General features: G+C 45.8%; 1 protein-coding gene across 1 annotated transcript in view; it reads left to right on the top strand.

Annotated features, from left to right (window-relative positions):
- Positions 1-21,358, top strand: part of Lipc (lipase C, hepatic type) — a 130,896-nt gene that overhangs the window by 87,158 nt on the left and 22,380 nt on the right. The window contains 3 exon segments of the mRNA XM_047534180.1: positions 16,442-16,629; positions 19,963-20,145; positions 20,648-20,765. Of these exon segments, the coding sequence (XP_047390136.1) occupies positions 16,442-16,629; positions 19,963-20,145; positions 20,648-20,765 (489 nt within the window).

Raw genomic sequence — 21,358 nt, 5'->3', positions numbered from 1 at the left:
ATCGGGGTATTGATAATGAAGATGACTATGACTCTGTCATCTCTCCCTCTTTCTCTCCTGCTTGTGGGAGTTCTGGTCAGGGTTGGGGTGGCAGACAATGATTAGAGGACAGAGTTGTTTTGTCTTCTGTACAAGGCACCTGGGGCAGAAAGGGTGATGCTGGTCTCTCCATCTATCCCTGACACCCCTGCACCATTCATCCGTCTTCAAAAGACTGGATGGGCTTGTCCCGCTGGGCCTTGCACCACTACCTGCACCCAGAACCCCAGTAGAAGAATCAGGGTCCCTGATTCTCCCTGATTCTCCTCTCCCCGCAGACTCACACTGCCTGATCCTACGGTCCTACCAAGCTGCTGCCTCAACATCCCCCACCCTAGTTTCCAAGTAGCCAGGGATGAGACACCTTGCTACAAAGACAGAGAAGCAGTGACACTACAAGCAAACAAGTCCACACTGAAAATAGGACACCAAGACACGGTCCCCTTAGGATGCACAATCTTCAGGGCAGATGTTGAATTCTAGTAACATGATCCCTGGAGCATTTTCAAATCCAGACAAACAGGAGCCTTGTTCCAGCCTCTCTGTGGGCCAAGGCTCCTGGCTTACCTTGCACTGGCTCTAACGGCTGCCCTGCTCAGTCCTGGCAGGCAGCACCCAACAGGCCTGGGCTTTGCAGCCCCAGAGTGCCATCTGCAAGCTCTTCCCACTCCAGCCTCAGGTTCCTGCTTGCTTGCTCCTGCTCTTTCCTGCCCCTGTTGACCTCTCTGGGTGCCATTTCCTTTTGCTAAGAGCTCAGGCATTGCCAGGGCCCACCCCCATCTTCAGTGATCTTTGTCCCACAGCAGAGCCCACATCACAGTCACTTACACCTGGGACGACTAGATAGGAGCTGCTTGTTTTAAAGACTTCCCAGTTTCCTCCTGAGTTCCATTTCTTCCAAAGAGCCCGGCACATCTTAGCTGCCAGTGTGAACTGTGAGTTCCCAGAGATGCCAATGGCACTTTCCAACATTTGTCACTTTTGACACATCTAAAATATGCTTGCTCCCAACACTCCATGAACACCAGCCCATATGGCTGCCAGGAAGGCCTCAGTTGCTCAAAGGCCTCCAAGAAGCCCTGGGGAGGGGAGCTAACAAGGCTTCCTGACCAAGAGGCACCAGCTTCTCTCCCCGTCCTTGCACCCCTTCCAAAGCTAAGCCAAAAGAGGGGGCACCACTGGATTTCAGCACTGCCCTGGCAACCTGGCTTCTGAGCTCCATGCCAGCTTCCTTCCTTCGAATTCTTTGCTCCTTGGCTCCTCATGGCTCCAAGCACTTTGTCATCTTCCAAGTCTGGTTCTGCCAGAGAACAAATTGCCCTTGTGGGAAGTTCCCTATAAGGCCACCATCACCCTCTTGAGTCATCTTTACTCTTGCAAGTCAATCTTGAAAGGAGACTAACCCAATAATCAGCTATTCAACAGCAGAGGTCAAAAGTCCCTGGGGCCAAGGTGAGTGAAGGTAGAGCTCAAGGCTTGAGGTCCAGATATCTAGGTAGGCAAGTAGCTAAGAAGACAGACAGGCTGAGTGGCACCTGTTGCCCCACTGGGGATTGAACCAAAGGCACTCTAACACTGAGCTACATCCCCAGCCCTTCTTATTTTTGAGACAGGTCTAGCTAAATTGCTAAGACTGACCTCAAACTTGCAATCCTCCTGCCTTAGCCTCCCGAGTTGCTGGGGTTACAGAAATGTGCCACTGCACCTGGCTTAAAATTATTTCTTTAAAGAGTCAAGTATTCACATGGTTTATAGATTAAAAGAATATATAACAGACTATATTTGCAAAGTCTTATCCCTCACCACATCTTCATCCATTCCATCTCCCCATTCTCCCACTGGTGGTAACAACTTGTATCTTTCCAATGCTTCCTTATGCAGATGAAAACAAATTTGAATTCACTGACTTATCCTCCCACCCTTCCACAAAAGGTATCATGCTCTAGATAACATTCTAGACATTATTTTTGTCCCTTCTACAACATGTTCTAAAGATCTTTGTAAATCAATACAGGGTGTTTCCTCAGTCCAACTGCAAAGTGGTTCCATTGAGGGATGTGTCCCAATTTAGTTATCAGGACTCTACATGGACATTGGGATGTATTTTACCATTACAGACGGTATTGCTATAAATGATCTGACATTCGTTTTATTTCATAATGTGCAGACAGAGCCACAGGGTAAATTCCCAGGAGGTGAATGCTGGGTGAAGAGTAAGTGCACTTGGACCTTCCATGATTCTTGTTCTCCACCAATATTGTGCCACTTTGCACTCCTGCCTGTCTCGCCATCAAGGTGTGTGGCGTTTTTTAACATTTGCCAAGTGGATAGGTGAGACCTGTACCTCCGTATAATTCTAACTTGAATGTTTCCTCTTAGGACTGGGTCAAGGATCTCTTCACGTATTCAAGAGTCATTTGTACTTCCTTTTCTGTGAAATGTCTCTCTGTGTCCTTGGCTCATTTTTCTATGAGTTATCAGGTTTTTTTCCCTTGACCTCTAGGTATTCTTCATGTATCAGGGAGATTATAGCCCTTCATATTATGAGTTGAAATTATTTTTCTCACTTTATTATTCATCTTTTGGATGTACTTATGGTGTTTTATTTTATTCAGAAGTTTTTTATTTGCTTTAATGTAGTCTAACTTATTAATCTTTTACAAGTTCTGGATTTTGAGTAACAGAGGTTCATGCTCGAAAGGTTACAAAAAAGTTCACCTATGTTTTCCTCTAGTTGTGTTATGGTTTCCATTGTTTCATTTTAAAATTTGAGCCATTTGGTGTTTTTCCTGATGTATAGTGTGAGGTATGGATTCAACTTAGATCTTTCTGTCTTTTTCCAGTTCTCCCAATACTATTTTTTTTTAAAGCCCATCTTTACCCCATCCTATTAATTTGAGATGATATGTCTACCAAAGATTGAATTTAAATATAGGTGTTTGGGAGTTCTCTATATATGTTCTGCTTCTTTACTCTGTCATCAGAACCAGTATACAGTTAGAATCATTTAATCTTTGAGTTGTCTTAACATGAAATAGACCAAGTCTTCTCCCATAGTTATTTTTTGTTTTGTTTTTTGTTTGTTTGGGGGGGTTTGGGGTTTGGGGGCCTTTTTTTAGTCTTTCATTTTTTTTTTTCAGAGCTTCCCTGTACATTACTGACAAGCTGACCTCTGTCCCTGGAGTTCCATCTTGCTCCTTGTCATGTTTTAATTCTCTCTCCTACAAGGAAGCCAATCCAAAGTCAACCTATACCTGTAGACTTCCTACCAGAAATAGAGGCAAGCAGTTTTCTCCCCAAAAAAGGCAGAGGAAGAGATACAAAATCTTCAGGGATAGTCTCAGTTGGACTTGTCCACGTACCCACTGGAGACTGCTGTGTTGGACAAAGTCCAAGTGGGAGATCTATGTCTTCTAGAAGCTTGGACTTTGCCCTGAAGATGTTCATCACTGATCTTCTGGTCCATGAAAGTGATTCCATATTACCTTAATAGGGTTATCCTGTCTGATGTTCTATCTCCTCATCGCTGTGACTGACGGGGTGGGAAGGACCCTTCAATATGGAAGATGTTGAAATAGCAGTATCAATCACCTCTTCCAGCACCACCACTACCACACCTCTGTTCATTGAGCACCTACTAGATACCAGGCATCGTGAAATGTACTTTGCACTTTTTTCTCATTTACTTATCACCCTCTGAGAAAGCTTCTGTAAACTTGCCCAAAATTATACCTCATTAGTGGCAAAGCCAAGCTTTGGATCCTAGCCCAGTTCCAAAGCTCATATTCATAACCACTGGATAAGTTATTCTCAGAATGATCTGCCATTCTGGGATAATGCAGATTCCAAGACACCCGCCCCTGGCCTGTGCCAGGAATCAGTCGCCCTGGGCATGGTGCCCAGGAACCTTCATTTTAAGCACATGAATACATGAGAACCTCTGCTCTCAGATGTAGATTAGGTAAAGTATAAGGGCGACTGAAAGGGAACTTATTCACTTAGCAAGTGATATAAGGGCAGAAAGATGGTTGGGCAAGTTTTGCAATCAGATCTATCTTTATTTCCCCTTAGCAAAGAAGGTTGGCCCATAGCCTGGTTTGGCTCCTGGAGGTTCCTCATTTGGACAGAGCACCCATGACTAGAGCATCCTAGATGCTAGAGGCAGAGACTCAGCAGAGTAAGCCTCCAATCTGCCACATAAGGTCAATTGTCCAGAAGAAACAGGCCTCATAGGAGATGGATGGCTGAAATCCTCACCCCAAAAGGGGCCTCCTTTTCCCAGCACAAAGGCACAATACCACATAGGAACTACCTAAAGGGGGTGCACATAATTCACACAAAGGTACTAAATAGGCCAGCAAAGGCCTTGATGGATAACTACCTGTGAGTATCTGGAAGAAACTATGGGTTATGCAAGGGAAGAGACCTTAGGTGAGTTTTTAAAGGAAAGGGAAACAATACATTGAAAGCCATGCTCTGGACTGGATATTTTACCAAGTTTCATTCAGTTCTCGCAGCAACTTTATGAGCTAGGTCTTCATATATCCAATTAGGAGAAAGAAATTGAGGCTTTCACAGGTCTCAAACAAGTTTCCCAGGTCATACAGCTAACAAGTGCTACAGAATCAAACAGAGAGCCAACTAGCTCCAAAGCCATTGTCCGTTCTACTACACGACCCTGCCTCTGCCATTTGCTCCCCGTGTGGCCTGGAAATAGTTGGGGTACATATCCATGGTCTAAGGGGGTCAGGCAGCAGTCAGCTGGGTCTCCAGACACAGGCAGTGAAGGGAAGACATAGGTCCAAAAGAATACCTTAGATATAAGTAGAGCAAGTGTCCAAGAAATGTGTAGTCTCAGAACTTGGACTTATGGAGAAAGAGGTACAGAACTGGTATCCTGGTCCTGGTTTGATGTATTTGTGAGCTGTGGGCCTTGGGTCAGTCACTGACATCTTATTTCTTCGTCAGGAAATGAACATGTATAGGGTAAGAACAGCTATGCTCTAGACCCCAGGGCCTGGCAAGTCTCCAGAGAGATGAGAGGTTCCAAGGGCCTCCAGAAAGCCAGGGTACAGGCTGTGACCATGACTCAAGTTCTATGAGTCTAGAGGTGACCACACTGGTCACACACAGGATCATTTTCCCCCCACATTTCATAGTCCTTACCTCCCATCAGGAACAGCCTTTGATTGGAACCCCTAAGATTATCTGGGGACCAGGTACACTGCCTACCAACAGGATCCCCTGGATGCCTTCATATGAGACACCTATGGCCAGGCAGGTGCGCTCTTATTCCTCAGCCGTGGTAACAGTTACCAAACTGTGGAACAGTTGTTTATTTACTTGTCTCCACAATAAGACCATGAACTTGAAGGTATGGTCTATCTCACTCACTATTGTATTGCAATGTTAAACACAATCCCTGCCACATGGTAGGTGCTCATAAATGTTGGATGAATGAAAGAATAATGGAATCATGGCGGGGCTCCAGTACCTGAGAGCATACTCAATAACCAGCCCTCTCAGCCCAGGTCCCTAGCAGGGAAGCCCTAGGAAGGCTCACAGGATGGATCAGGCCCTTTGCCTCATCAGGCAGCCCTAGAAGATGCCCCAAAGAGCACATCCCATGGGCTTCAGCTTACATGTCCCATGGTTTGCTTCTGTCTTAAAGACTAACCTTGTGGCTGTTTATCCAAGTTAATGCCTGAAGCTTCCTCGTGCTGCAGGTGTTTATCTTTGCAAAGCACAGGACCAGCTTCCAACTCAGAGCAGAGGACATTCCTGAGGAACAAAGCCAGGTGTTCAGACTCTCACTTTTCTTTTAGCCTAATTAAATACTCAAAACAATACTTCTCCATGGCATCTTTAACTTACTGAAGGTCTGTAGTGGGTTGGTCCCAGGACTTGGATATCTCTGAACTAAAGGGACTCTGGGAGCTTTGCCCAACTTCTTGGTTTTCCAGAGGTAGAAACTGAGACCCAGCTGGTTTGGAGAAAGCCAGGGCTAGAGCCCTGCTTTAGCTGACTCAAGAGCTGAGGCTTTTACCTGTTGGTAACTGTTACCACTGTGGAGACTCAGAGTGGCCGATCCAACCCCACATGGTTCCAATGAGGAAACAGACCTGGAACTCGAAATGGCTTGCTCAAGGTCAACCAGAGCAAGTTAGTGAACAACACAGTCCTCAGGTAACTACAGAGGAATGGAATCATTTTGACTGTCTAAGCCATATTGCCCATGAGGGAAGATGCAGTAGCCCCCAAAAAGAACTTGTTCAGTGCTTGCCTCATGTACAATGCCTTCAGGTCAGGTTCTTTGTTCTCCTCTTACTAAGTCACCATGCATGCAGTGCAACACAGTCACATTATACCACATAGCACCATAGTGAAAAGACTGATTTCAGCAACTCCACGGTCAGCGTACCTCCTGCAGGGACTGAAGTCCTGGTGGAGAAGGTTTATGTGTCTGTCCCAGCAGGGGACTTAACATCCAGACTGCAAAGGAGATGCCTTCAGCTCCCAAGGGCTTTGGGTTGTGCTATAGGGTGGTGCTTGGGTCCAAATCCCACCTGTGCCTCCACCCCACAGGCCATCTAACCTCCCTGAGCATTGGTGTCCTCCCTGTAGGAAGGAGATGAGCACAGCACTGACCTCCAGCACTGAGTGTGAAATGGGTTGTCTGTGCAGATGGGTTAGTGAAAAGCAGGGTTGAGAACAGATCTTAGTCAGACTGGGCTGCGCTGGAGGTCCAACTCACTGGCATCCTGTGACCTGGGCAAAAACATTTAAGCCTCTTTGAGACCCAAGTTCCTTTGGGGATAAGACATACCTCAAAGAGGTGTTATGAGGACAGGACAGATAAAAGAAGGCATGCCCAGGGACTAGACAAAGTAAGTGAGAACTCCACAAACAGCCTTTTACTTTGAATTGAGCCTGGCCTCCCCAGTTCCGCCCATCCCAGGAGCACCTTTAAAGAAACCTCGTAGGGTCTGCATGGGTTTCCTGGGTTGATGATATGTGTGGCCAACACCCTGTCAAGGACTTGCCTATAAGATGTCTTTGACTCTTACAGGCAAACATGATCACCATTTAACCAAGAAACCTCCCACCTGGCCATTCATCCTAGTGAACATTCTGGTAATTCCCTACAAGGAAGGATCCCTTTGTAAAGTTCAATGCGGCTTTGTTTATAAAAATGGAAGATTAGGAATGCTGCTTGTCCTGTGATAGGTAAGTGGATATATAAATTATCCACATTCCCTCTGTGGAATATTACTCAGCCTTTACAAATGATGAGCATGAACACCTTAGGAACATGGAGAGATTTTCATTGTGTCATGTGAAGTGAAAAAAACAAAAATCATTATGTCTGCACAGTTGTGTGAATACACTTGCTTCTGGACACAGAATGGGAAGAGAAAATTAAAAGTCAGCCCATTGGGATGATGAGCTTGTGAGTGTGTTTTTTAACCTGTTTCTCTGCTTTTATGCAACACATACGTTTTCAAAAAGAATAAGGGAAAAATCCTGATGCTTGCTTCAGAAATGATTTAGCTGAAGGCAAGTTTCATCTGTGGAAAAGAGCCCAGTACAGAGAAGGTATTCAGGAAGCACTAATGGAGAGAAGAGCGAATGAATAAATAAGAGAATAAACAGGTGAAGAGAACACACCCACCCCAGTGGGGCACTGCAGACCTCAGACCTAAGATAAAGTATGTTTGGGGTTTAGTAGAGTGTGTGGCATAGAGGGAACAGTTGACGTATGTCAACCACTTGTGTGATCACCAGGCATGGACTGAAGTAGAGCCAGCCTAGGAGAAGCCACCAGGGCCTCTGCTAAAAAAGATACAATGTCATGGACAGGGGCTGCTCTTGGTTGCTCTAAGTTCCTCTCTGTCCCTAAGGAGCTGCATGGGTGTGGGTGGGCGTGTCTGCCTCTGGGCCTCGGTTCTCATCTTTTCCCAGCATGGTCATTCATCCAGGTGTTACTTTCCCACCCCCACCACTGCTCAATCTGGAGATGTTTTTAGGACTGAAAGCAGAAGGCATTTGAATCCAACCTATTTTCCCATCTTCCATGAAAAACTAAACTTTCCAAAACAATTATCCTAAGACAATCTGGGCGGGGAATGGGGGAGGAAAGAGAAAGAATGGATGCTTAACTCCCGGCCTGGGAAGGGACAGGGGCTGGTGCAACCCAGGGTAGCAAGAACCAGCCAGGCTTCTAAATTGCTCCTGGGGGAGGAGGGGTGTGGCTTTGCCTGCCCACCACACTGCACTTCTCACACCTCAAGCACCAGCCCAAGGAATGGGATTTCTGAGGTAAGCATGCAGCAGGGGTATCTCAGAGCCAGGCCTAATGGAAACAGTGACCAGCACAGAAGGACCTTTGTGCAAGGCAAGGGTGAAGAAACCGGTGGAAACCTACAGTCCCCGGCAGGTTGATATATAGAAGAGTTAAAGAAATGTGTTACCTGTCACTTGCCAAAAGCATTGTGAGCTAAGATCTCACACAGTGGTGAGTTTAATTTCTAACAGGCACTTTCTCTCCAAAAAAGTCAAATTAAAATAAGTAATCAAATTAAATTGAAAGTCTGATTTTTAGCTTGTGCCAATTTCTAAGGTGTAAATATTTCCACATGCCAATTTCAAACTCCCAATGTTAAGTTACAGAACATGGGGAATTGGGAAGGATGCTCACAGTTGGCCCCTCTGAGCCAGTGAGAGCCAGCTCCTGCTCACCATTGAGATTCCTACATCATTGTTTAGACATTTTCTGTCTAGAAAGCTCTCAAAGATCTTTTCCAGCACTAGAATTCTGTGATGCTAAATTGCAGCTAATTAGTAATAGAGAAAGCCATTCACTTTATCTAGTGTGGTCTGCTTGACAAGTGAACCTGTTGGACCCTCCTACTCTTAAAGAACACCCCTCCTCAAAAAGAAGTCAGCTCCTTTGTCAATAAATAAAAAAACAGGTTCTGGATTAAATCCACTCCCTCCTTTCATTAAATGGTCTTATGACCAAAGACAAACCATACTTTGTCCCTAAGGATTTCCAAGAAGAATCTATAAATCTTTCCTTCAGGTTGTTTTAAAACAATATATTTTGGTCTATAACTCATAATAATCCTATAAGGTAGGTGTTACCATTAGTCTCATTTTATAAGTGAGACACAGAGAAGTTAAGTAGCTATCCCAATGGCACACAGCCTAAGAAACAGAACTGTGATTCAAACCAAACAAACTGACTCCAGAGCCTTGGTTCCTAAACTCCCGACAGCAGTGTGTCTAACTGTGCAGTAACAAGTCACACACAGGGTGTGGGTCCATTTGGGTCTCTTCATCCATGGGGCCAGATTGGAAAGGAGATAGCAATCTTCTCTTCTTTCCTCATTTGGGTATAAGGTACCAGTGCATCTTCTGACAGCTGTCCATGGAGAGGGAAGTGGCTCTCATTCTCCTTTTATAGGCACAAACACCGCCAATACTAAAGCAGTACTCTCCTCTACCCACCAACGCCCCCCATGGACTTGTCTCCAGCAGCAAGTCCATGAGGAGGCAGTGCTGGGCTGAGTAGGGCTCGTGTCTCCTAGATTCCTTGACTGCTAGACCACCTGACAACACCTTGAACTCCATAATTAGGTCCTCTGCCTCGGCCCTCCTCTGCTCCTTGGAAGCCTCTCCTGGGAATTGTGTAGGTCATGCCTGAGATGAGGGGGAGATAAAGGTCAAATGAAACTCATAATCAGGAGCTGGACAGTCATTAAACATCCAAATAAAAATCTGAAACAAGAACTCAAATTAATTTGCTAATCCAAACAGAACTTGGCAACCTGACTTTAAGCCAAGATCCTCTACTCCAAGAGCAGGTGAAGGACTGTGATGACCCAGCTCCTGTGGAGCTTCCCCTGATTGACTGTGGTCAGACGCTGGCACACGGCCCCTCGGCTGGACAAGAATCTTCCTGGAGCAACATCTGGGGCGGGAGTGTCTCATCTGAGGATAAATCTGGCAGAAAACAGTTCTGTCAAGTGTGTCAGGAGTGAGGTTTTTTAGTTGTTGTCCTGGTCCCCTCATTACTTTAGGGGTATTTCCCATAGGCAGCTGTCCTCTGTGATTCAGGACATATTTCCCTTAGCAACCATGGACCTTAGTTGGCAGCATCAGCCTTTATGGGGCATGGAACGTCAGCCCTCTGAGCTTTACACAGGGATAGGAAGAGTCACATAACATGGAAGGGACGTGGGTTGAGACTTCTGTCCTCCATCACAGTAGAAAGATGTCAGCCTGAAAGTCAGGAAAGATTAGTTGTTTTAATCTGCCATTAATTCAATGTATGGGGAGCAGGAGACATTAGAAAATTAAGTAACTACATTGTCCAAATTGAGAAATTGAGGCAGAGAAATGTTTTCAAGATCTTAAGTAGGAGGCTGAAACATTCAGATCAAGCCAAAATTCAAGATGGTGGGAGTGAGAAACATCCCTCACCATTCATATCCTTGGGCAGAATCTGCTTATCACCAAGCACAGTTCAGCAGCAGCTTGAAGCTAAATCCATGAAGGTTCAGCAGAGACTAAATTCTCACATGAGCTTTTTCCCTCCTGCCAAAGCCCAAGAAGTTCTGAAGTCACCATTGCCTACCTACAAATCATTGGCCTCACCACAGCAGTTAGGGACAGAGAAGCAGCACATTAATCTCATAGGATTGTTCCATCACAAGCAGAGGACAGGACTTGGAGAGTGTTCAGGGAAATTATGAAATTATGGTCTTCCAGAGGCCCCCTGCCAGGTCTGGGAATATTTTCAGCAGTGTATGTTTACAAGGCAAAAGCGTGCATGCACACACACACACACACACACACACACATACACACACACACAAATTAGCAAATTAAATAATGAATGTAAAGATGTTTTACAAACAACTCTGTGAGGGGCATATTAACACCTGAGGCTCCTGTCTCATGTGCTTGTGTCCTCAGCATCAGTCAATATATGGCAAGCACTTGACAGAATTCAGCGGAGCAGAAGCATCCAGCACAGGCCTCACCAGCAGAAGGCAGAGCTCGATTCCAGACAGGGTCTCTTAATGCCAGGTGGCCCAGCTCATTTGCCTGCAGTCACCCACCTGATGATGTCCTTACCCAAAAGAAAATGAAATAATTTGTTCTTGTATGAAATATACAAGCCCTCAAACCTGAGAGCTGACTTAGGAATAGAGAAATCATTCGCTGCAAGGAATCGTAGATTAGAAATGGAATGACTGGGTCCAGCTTCTCCTTCTGACTAATTTTGAGGGTAATTTTTCTGCCCTAGGAATTTTCTGTCATACAGAGCACAATCCAAGCCTTCCTGGCCTGATAATTCCTTTTCCTGATTCCCTTGAAGATTCTAACCTCTTACCTTAGTTAATAGACCCCTCTCAAAATCACAGCATCATCCCCAAATTCTTCCCACCGGTGTGTCTTTATCTTTATGAAGACATGAGGAAAATGACAACTTCAGAAGATATGCCTGAAGAAGGTGCAGTTCCCATCTCCCACAATATAGAACCAATGTCTTCACTCCTAACTGAATCATTTGTTTTCCTCACAGCTTATCATAGTGTTGTTGTGAGGTTTAAATGAGTCAATACAAAGAAGATTATTAGAAAAGTATCTGGCACAGGGAAAGCACTTGATATACATTAGCTTTAAAAATGCTGAAAACCAATGTGGATATGTGTGTGTATATGGAGATATGAATAGGATCATACCTAATGAACTAATGATTCTATATATACTAAGAAAATACTCATAGATTCAGACAAAGCCTTATTTATAAAGATGGTCATCAGTGCATCAGAGTATTGTAATAGAGGAAAAAATCAAACAACCAAAATTTCCAACAATAATGAAACAGGTAAATCCATTATGCTCCTTTTCAAAAGCATGTTTATGATTAATTTTGGGTGCTATAAAAAAACTATTGTGATAGGTAAAGAGGGATTAAATGCATTCATATACAATGATCTCAGTTTTAGACTCTCCAGATAAATACCTCTGGAACAATACCTCCATAAAAAGACATCAGAATGAAAAATCCCAAAAGTTACTTGTGTTCTGTCTAATAAATACAGATATTTATTCATTTCAGCACTTAGATATTTATAATATACAATAAATGTTTTAATTGTACAAAGAAAAAAATTAATCGTAGAACAGTTGAGAGTCTATTGCAACACCACAATTTTTTTAGAAAAAAAAAAAAAAAAGGATAAATTTTTAGACCAGGCCAGGGCAGCGGGTGGTATTGTGAGGTAGAGTCCTCAGTAGTTGTGACCCACTGGACGGGGGAGAGACGACAGAAACTCCTCTGAGCTTTCTTGCTTGAGCAATAGCATGGATAGATGATGGTTTTATGAACCACAATAGGGAACATAAGAAGAAAGGAGGAAGAATGGGTTGGGAGGAAGGAGCATAAATTGGTCGGCTTGCTGAGTTTGCAGCAAGCTAAGGATCCTCAGGTGGAGAAGCCAGGTCCAGAGCTGACGAATAAAGGGCTAAGGCTTAGGGAAGAGACCTCAATAAAGGCCTGGGTGTGGAACCCCACCGTGAGTCCTTAGCTGAAGATGTGCAAGTGCTCTGTGAGTTCCAAGAAGGGAACACTCGGGCTCTGCTCCTGTGGAAGGTGAGACACTTGGGCTCCAGGTCACCACCCCTTCTGCCCAGCCTGTGGCTGCTTCCTTCAGAGGTAGCAAAGAGTCCCTCCGAGACTTGTGGTGACTGAAATGCATTTGCACTGTGGCTGCTGCTCCCATTGAGGCTTGCTAAGCTCTCTGAGTCAACCACATCAACCTCACTACTGTACATTTTGTAGAAATGGTGCTCAAAACAGTGGCCACTGCCTCATCCAGGGACCTCTTTGAACAGCACCTTAGGGAAACTGACCCAGGTTTCAGGGCCAAGAAAGTGGGAGGCCCAGGACATCAGAAATCCTGTAACTGCTCCAGTTTTCCTCTTCATCAGAAAAGCACCTGGCACAGAGAAAGTGCTCGATGTATGCTAGCTTAAAACATGCCAAAAACCAGCGTGGATACGTGTGCATCTTTGGCCAATAGCAAGCCCAGAACAACATCTGTGGCCCGTCTTCAGCAGCCTTGTAGGATCACACAGTTTCATTCACAGCATTAATAACATTTCTGTCTTTGTTGTTTTACTGCCCTTATTTTCTCTTATTTTTCAGTTTCTTCAACTATGAATGTTTGTGAACTACTTAAAGTCAAATTTTTTTCTTCCATACCATTCCCACCCATCCATTCTCCTTCTCACTCCTGGAGTTGCTGGAAATTATTCTTGTCCTCTTCTTCACAACAGCCCTCCAACTCTGATGTCCACCAAATCTTAAGTTTTTTTGGCCCCAGAGCCCCAATTTCTTCAATAATTTCTCATGGATATGAGCTCCTAAAGAATCTTTCATCCTTCTAGACTTGACAGGTGCCTCCTGGTCTCCAGGTGCCTCCTTAAAGCCCTGCTCGGGGCCATCCCCTCTGCGGCAGTGGTCAATGGCTGAGTTTCATGCCTGCCTCACCCACAGGGCTGGGGACTCCTGAAGACAGAGGTCACGCCCCTTGGCCTCCAGCCAGTACAATGCCAGGGCCTGGGCCTAATGGATACCTAATAAGTGTTTATTGAGGAAATGAATGAACCAATGAGCACATACTTAAACACATTGTATGTGCAGCTTCCTCACAACATTCAAGAAAGCCAAAGGCCCCAGGAAGGGCCCTGCTCTGCCAAGTTGTCTGTGGCCTTTCCAACTGACAATTCTTTCCATTGTCTCTCTGAAAAGCCTTCAGACCTTGTTCTCACAGCTAAATCCAGAGTAAATACACATAAGACAGAATTTGTCCTGTGAGGGGCCCCAGGGTAAATTTTCACAGAAAGGAAGGATTTCACAGATCAAAAATGCAAGATGCTGGGTGCTCCAATCAGCATGTGTTTTCACAACATACCTTTACATAGGTGCTAATTATGTGCCAGGCATTGTTCTGAGCTCTTTACAAATATCTTATTTAATCCTCATAACAACCCCATGAGTTAGGTACTATTTTTATCCCCAATTTATTTTCATATGGTCCTCTTAGCATTCAAAAAACTGCCTTGAAATGAAGGAGTCACTTTTCCATCACTGAAAAAAGAAACTTAGTTACAATAGATCCAATGTACCAATGTACCAATGACTGACTGACTGAATGTGAGCCTTTGATCTGAGAACTGAATCCCATAAAATACCACATCACTCACCCACTACCATGTGTTCAGGGCTGCTTCCCATGAGTTCCTACCCAGGTGGAGGAAATTCAAACTTAAGCAAACCAGCCCGGAGCTAGGCCAAGTGGTGCACACCTGAAATCCAAGCAACTCCAGAAGCTGAGGCAGGAGGATTGAAAGTTCGAGGCCAGCCGCAGCAACTTGGTGAGACTTTGCTTCTAAATAAACAAAGAAATAAGCAGCCTGCACGGCAAGTACATTAGAACCAGGCACATAGTAGAGTACTGACAGCAAGAGGGAAAAATTATCTCTGGGTTCTTGGAGGGTATGATGCTTCAGCTCTGTTTTAATGGATGGACCAGAGTTCCAGGTGGAGAAACAAAGGTGGGGGAAGGAAGAGAGCCAGGTACAAGGGTGTGAAACAGCACGGGGGGAACTGTTGGCAGCAGAGCAAAGAGAGGGGAAGAGTTGGGAGTGAGGGACAGTCATTCAGATGATGGCCTTGGCTGCAATACCATGAAACTTACAGTCACTGAAGGATACAGTCCTTTCTATTCTAGAAAGAAATATGGAGCATCTGCATGAGGGAAGATGGACAGATCCAAAGAGGGAGAGACCAGTGAGCAGGCTGTTTCAATAACCCAAGCAAACGACTGTGTGTGGAAATGAAGGCACTAGATTCTAGGGATTTTTAGGAACACCAGGCTTTGGACTGATTGGAAAGCTGGCAGAGATGTCAAGGTGACACTTGGGCTTTTGTCTCAGGCATCCAAAGGGAAGGGGAGTAGACCTAGAAGCTGGCTTTCAGGGGTTGAGGACAAGCCAGGCCGTGAATAAGCTTGGAGAAGCCCAGCTGGGCCACAGACATTTTCTTTCATTCTCTCAGAATAGTTAATTCAGATTCTCGCTCACATCTCTTTAAATAAAATATGATGCATTTCATTCTGTCATCATAGTGAAAAATCATTGCCCTTTGCTGGGAATTAATAACCTTTGGAATTAATAACCTTTGGGTAGGAAAATTGGTTTCATTAATACCTCCCCTTGCACTTTGTAGGTTCATCATCTCTTGGCCCTGCTGTCCCCTGAAACCAAAAGCCCAAGACTTATTATTTGAGTAGCCTGCATGATTTTATGCTCAGAAAGAATGATCAGGGTCCTTAGTAATTGGACTGAATTAAGTCACTGACTGAAAATGTCAGCATGGCTACATGTCTGCCCCTCAGCTACAGGGGAGCCCACTCCCTACCAGAAGACAGGGTGAGAGTTTTCTCCTCTAGTTCTGGGCCTGATCTTGGCAGGAAGATGTCACCCACTTTATGTGCCACTCCATGGAAACATGGCACCTTCCCTCTCATCTAGAGCAGAGAGTGGAGGCACCGCAGCCCTCTAGGTCTGTGTGCTACCCTGCCTGCCAGCTTCCCGCCTTCTTAGATTTTCACATTTCTGAGCCTTTCCTCTTGCTGTTCGCTCTGCTCAGAAAGCCCACTGCTCTTCCTCAAAAACACACACATGCCTCTATCACCCTTCAAGGCCAGGGTCGGCTCTGCACCCTGAAAAGTCCTCCTGAATGCCATCTCCTCTACCAATCTACCACCTCCTTGGTGATGCTCCTCACCCCGCCCCAGCCAGGCTCGTTATGCCAGGCTTATGTGATATGATGCATCTGCAATGAAAACATGTGAGGTAATACCCGGAGCCATCTAATTAAGATGCTCTCGCCACTCTTCCTAGCACTGGGAGACAGACCTGCAATCCCATTCTGACTCTACCAGTTCTGGGCAGTGAGATTTGGGATGAGGGGCTCGTCCTCTCCAAACCTGGGTCCCAATGCCTCATCTACACGCCCCATCCCCCAGAGCTATTCCTCTACTCCTGACTGACTGACTGGTCACTGGGATGGCAGGTTGGAGGATTAAAGGATCTGACCCCCTCCAGCCCCTGTGTTGGATCCTTCTAGATCAACCTCCATTACCTGGCTATTGGGCTACAAAGGCTCTGTTGGGTTCCCCAAACCTGCAGCTCCTTCTGATCTCTGGCACCTAACAGTAACCTCTCTGAGCTGTGCTCTTAGAAGCCTGTGGGTGACCCCAAGGCTGGCAGAGGTGGAACAGAAGACAGGCTGAGCACAGTCCCCAATTTTATATTCCAGAGCTGATTGGGAGAAGATCTCGAGCTGTCGAAACAAACAAATCGTTGCAGGAGACAGAGACCAGATTCCTGCTCTTCAAAGATGAAACCAACAAGCGCTGTCAGATCCGGCTCAATCACCCAGACACGCTGCGGGAGTGCGGCTTCAACTCCTCGCTGCCTTTGGTGATGATAATCCACGGGTGGTCGGTAGGAAACGCGGACGTGCCTTTTTCTCTTTGCTTTCTCATTGGCTTTTTTCTTCCTAGTATGTTCAATTTTTAATAAAAAGATAGGGCTCTGATGATAACAATGTAGTGTTTGTAAAGAACGTGCTAGTTTTCCAAGGGCTTCCCTGCTCTTTATCTCATTGGTTATCTCAATTCCATGAGTGAACAAGACAAGGAAAATATAATTATCTCCATGTTTCAGATAAAACGAACTCAAAGGAGTCACGCAGCTCATTAGGGCCCTGAAGGGACTGCAGCCCGTGCAGGTGAAAGGTCCTGCCTGAATCTGCATCTTCACCAGGAAAGGCAGGAAGCAACTCCGGATGAAATGTAATGCCATAAGGGCAGCAAACAACAGACCCAAATTAGTAGTGATTCAAATAAAACAGGAGTTTGTGTCCTTTTCACACAATGATCCAGAGAGATGCAATTCAAAACTGGCTAGACAGCTTTGGTCAATGAACTCCTCAAGGTTCCAGGCCCTTCTGGCTCACTGCTCTGCCAGCTCAGAGTGTGGCCCTTGCTTTCATGGTCCAAACTAGCAGTCTGTGCTCTCAGCAGCCTATGGGTGACCCCAGGGCTGGCAGAGGAGCAGATGTCACCAGGAACACTAGCCATCACATCTTGATTCCAGGCAGCCATATAGAAAAGGATATACACAGGCTCAAGAAGCAACTTTTTTTAAAAAATAGCTCTATTGAAATATAATTCACATGGCACATAAATCATCTGTTTGAAATTAACAATTCAGTGGTTTTAGTACTAAAGAGATTTTTTTTTTAATTTGCCTCCCAGAAGTACCTGTGCAATGTTTCCAATTCTATCCACTTGGCCACACCTGGGTGGAACTGTGACTAAGAAGTGTAGCCTCTTGGAGAAAGTGTAGCCTGCCGGGCATAACTATGCATGCCTGTAATCCTAGCAACTCAGGAGGCTGAGGCAAGAGGATTGCAAGGTCAGCCTCAGCATTTTATTGAGGTCTTAAGCAATTTAGTGAGATCAATGGTAAAGCACCCCTGGGTTCAATTCCCAGCAACAAAAAGAAAAAAATAGGAAGTATAGCTTTTAGGTGATGCTAAAAATCACATTACTATAAAGGAGAGAAAGGATATCATGGGCAGAGTGAAGTCAAACCCTGGGGGTACCTGCCCCTGCCACCAGCCCACCAGTGATTTGAAGTTCAGCTCACACATTGAAGCCCCTAGACATTCTGGTATCTCTTCCACAACTTGGAAAACTGTTTATGCCATTTTGTTGAAAAAATGCCCTTAAAACCCTCATCTAGCCCTTCCTGGAGGGCAAACAGACTCATTTATCCCCTTCCTCTCTCCTCCAGCCCACCCTTGCCCCTGCCTGCCCCTTGCCTCCCTGATCCACCCCCCATCTCTCCCTGTCCCCCCTCACCTCCCTGCCTTCCATGGCAGGGTCCAGCCACACTCACTGCTTGTAGTTTCCTGTTCGGCCTTGGTTGAGCTGTACCTTCTGCTTAGAGCATCCTTTCTCCTCCCCTTCTCCTGATTAATTCCCACTTTTCCTGCAGGACACAGTTGCAAACAGGTCTTCCTGCAGGTCTTCACCACCTCCAGCCCAGCCCTTCCCCAGAGTTCTCACACCCTCCTGAGCACCTTCCAGCTCTGCCCTGCTGCTGGGCTTTGTCATTGTCTGCCAGTGTTTCTCTGTCCTTACTGGAAAGATTCTGTCTTATTCTTGTGTAATATTTGTTAACTGAATTAATGATCAAATGAGTGAGTCTTATTTACAAATGCAACATGAAGATAGCAGGATCCCCTTACCCAAATGTGTCCTTCATTCTCAAAATCCTATTCAGCCTGGAATATAGCTACTGCTATTAATTCTAATATTAAAAGCAACAACTGCCACAATAATGGACATTTAATGAACCTGTACTATATTCCAGGCACTGTTCCAAGTGCTTCCCAACCATCCTGGAAAAAGGGCATTATTATCCCCATGTTCCAGATGAGGAAACAGAGACACAGAGGTATTAAATAACTTGCCTGAGCTCATTCAGTTAGTTAAGTGGGAGAACCTGGATTTGGAGCAGGACAATACATGCACATCGAAGGTACTTGGTAAACGTTTATTATAAATGACTGCATCTTGCTGGATGTCATGGCACACTCCTGTAATCCCAGGAACTCAGAAGACTGAGGTGGGAGAATCACAAGGTCAGCCTCAGCAACTTAATGAAGGCCTAAGCAATTTAGACAAACCTGGTCTCAAAATAAAAAGGGCTGAGGCTATAGCTCAGTGGTAAAGCACACCTGGGTTCAATCCCCAATATAAATATAAATAAATAAATAACTACATCTTCTCCCCATAGGACATGCAAGGCCACAGCAGAACCCTCCAGCTTCACCTCCTGCAGTCTGGCCTTCAACTCACCCAGATCTTCTCCCACCCCTAGACATACCACACTGCCCTTTCATGATTCTGTGATGTTTCTTCTGCCTGGAACACCCTTACCCCAGCTGCTACCACACCCACTGGCACACCTCTTCCCTCCCACTGAAATCCTGGTTATCCTTCAAGACAAAATGCAAATGCCTTGCTCTGTGAATGCTTTCGGAGCACCCTGCAGACTGGTGCCTGAACAAGGTGCATACACAGGACAATTCTCTATGCCCCTGCTGGTCCCACCAAAGCCAGCAGAAGGCTGCCAGCAGGGTAGAGCCAACTGGGGATTCAGAGGTGCACTAAAGCAGCCTGCAAGCGGGGGTGATCTGGAACTGACCTCCAAGGACAGGTCAGATTTTGGGACCTGATTTATACAGACTTTTCCATTGTTCAAGGACTCAGGGGCCAAAAGGGAAAGTTAAGACAGTGTTTCTCAGGTGGGGAATATCTGGCAAAGTCTGGAGATGTTTTTGGTTTGTAAAACCTGGGGTAGAAGATGCTGCTGGCATTGTAGTTGGTGGACCAGGGATGCTACTAACCAACATACAGGATAGTCCCCACAACAAAGACCGCTCTGGCACCCAGGCTGAGAAGCCCTGTGTCTAGACCTCTCTCTTGGAAAAAATAATCCAGGGCTGGAGTTGTGGCTCAGTGGTGGAGCGCTTGCCTAGCACATGTGCAGCACTGTGTTCGATTCTCAGCACCACAGAAAAATAAATACATAAATTAAAAAAGATATTGTGTCCATTTACAACAAAAAGGTAAATGCTTTTTTAAAAAAGGGATCTAGCATTATACAAGAGCTGGAGAAGGACGCGGGGAAGCGAGGAGAAGGGGTCCTAGCACGGCCCTCCCTCGGTCCTCAAGCGAGTTTAACCATCTGTGGGCCACTCAGGTGGACGGCATGCTGGAAAGCTGGATCTGGCAGATGGCGGCCGCGCTCAAGTCCCGGCCAGCCCAGCCGGTGAATGTCGGGGTGGCAGACTGGATCACCCTGGCTCACCGCCACTACGCCTTCGCAGTGCGCAACACTCGAATCGTGGGCCAGGAGGTCGCCGCTCTTATCCGGTGGCTGGAGGTAAGCCCCGCCCTCCTGAAGCTGATCTCCAACAGCAACCCAGGTGGACATCCCCGAGTGCTAAGCTCACAGGACTAAGGCCAGACCCCACGCCTCCCTCTGATGCCCCACTTGATTCCCTATTCTGTAGAGACTTTATCTCCCCACTCTCCACCCACTACCCCTTTTACGCTCACCCTTTTGGGGGTGTTAAGGGATTTAAATGCACCCTGGAAACCATCAGTCCCCACCCAGATGAGTGCAGTCACTTCTGTAGAGCATTAATGGCCAAGTAAAGATAGACAGGTGGGAGGCACCAGCCACATGCAGAGTCCCAGGCACCTGACCAGAAAGGAGGGCCAGCCATCTAGAGGACAGAGGCCTTGAGGTGAGAAACCAGCTTCAGTTGTACCTCCTCATTTGTGAGCAGGTACAAAGCACAGGGTAGGTTCTCAGACCAAGATGGACCCACCCAGGTAGGCAAAGCTTCGCCTCTTGCAAGGATCTTGCTGCTATCTTCCAGGAATCTGTTCAGCTTTCTCGAAGTAATGTTCACCTAATTGGGTACAGCCTGGGTGCTCACGTCTCAGGATTTGCAGGCAGCTACATTGGTGGAAGGCACAAGATTGGAAGAATTACAGGTAACCATTCCTCATGACTCACTCGCCATAGTCCCTGCTTCTTCACAGTCTCATCATCAAAACACCCGACTTCTTCCCTGACAGGTTCCAGTTCATGGGAGGACTCATAATGCTCTCTCAGACATGACCACTGTCATGAATTGCTGCTATTCCAAGAGAGAATTCAGAGCAAATTATGACCTCCATTCCTATTACCTTTCCTCGAATGAATGCGTCTCATAGATGTGCCAAATAGGACTAGAAACAGGACTTTCAGTATACTTTTGCAGCAAGACAGGCTTATTTTTTAATCTATAGTTTAAGAAGTCCAATGCAGACAAGTTAGGGAATGACAAATACAGCTTAATTTGCTGTAACACACCAGCTACATTAGTGCCTCAGTTTCTGCAAACTTGTGAAATACATGGGCCTTACTCTGGACCCCACTGGAGTTGAAGGAGGGAGTCTGTACCAAATATCTCACCCCAAACTCCACACCACTCATAAATGGCCCTAGTGCTCAGGAAGAGCTGCATGTGTACAGTCGCCCCTGACATTGACCTCACCCTGCCACTCACACTGCCTGGATTCCAAAAAGCACACACTTGGCCAGA

The sequence above is a fragment of the Sciurus carolinensis genome, chromosome 2, assembly GCF_902686445.1.
Source record: "Sciurus carolinensis chromosome 2, mSciCar1.2, whole genome shotgun sequence".
NCBI lineage: Eukaryota > Metazoa > Chordata > Mammalia > Rodentia > Sciuridae > Sciurus > Sciurus carolinensis.
The sequence above is the reverse complement of the archived record's forward strand: the minus strand, read 5'-3'. Positions and strand labels throughout refer to the sequence as shown.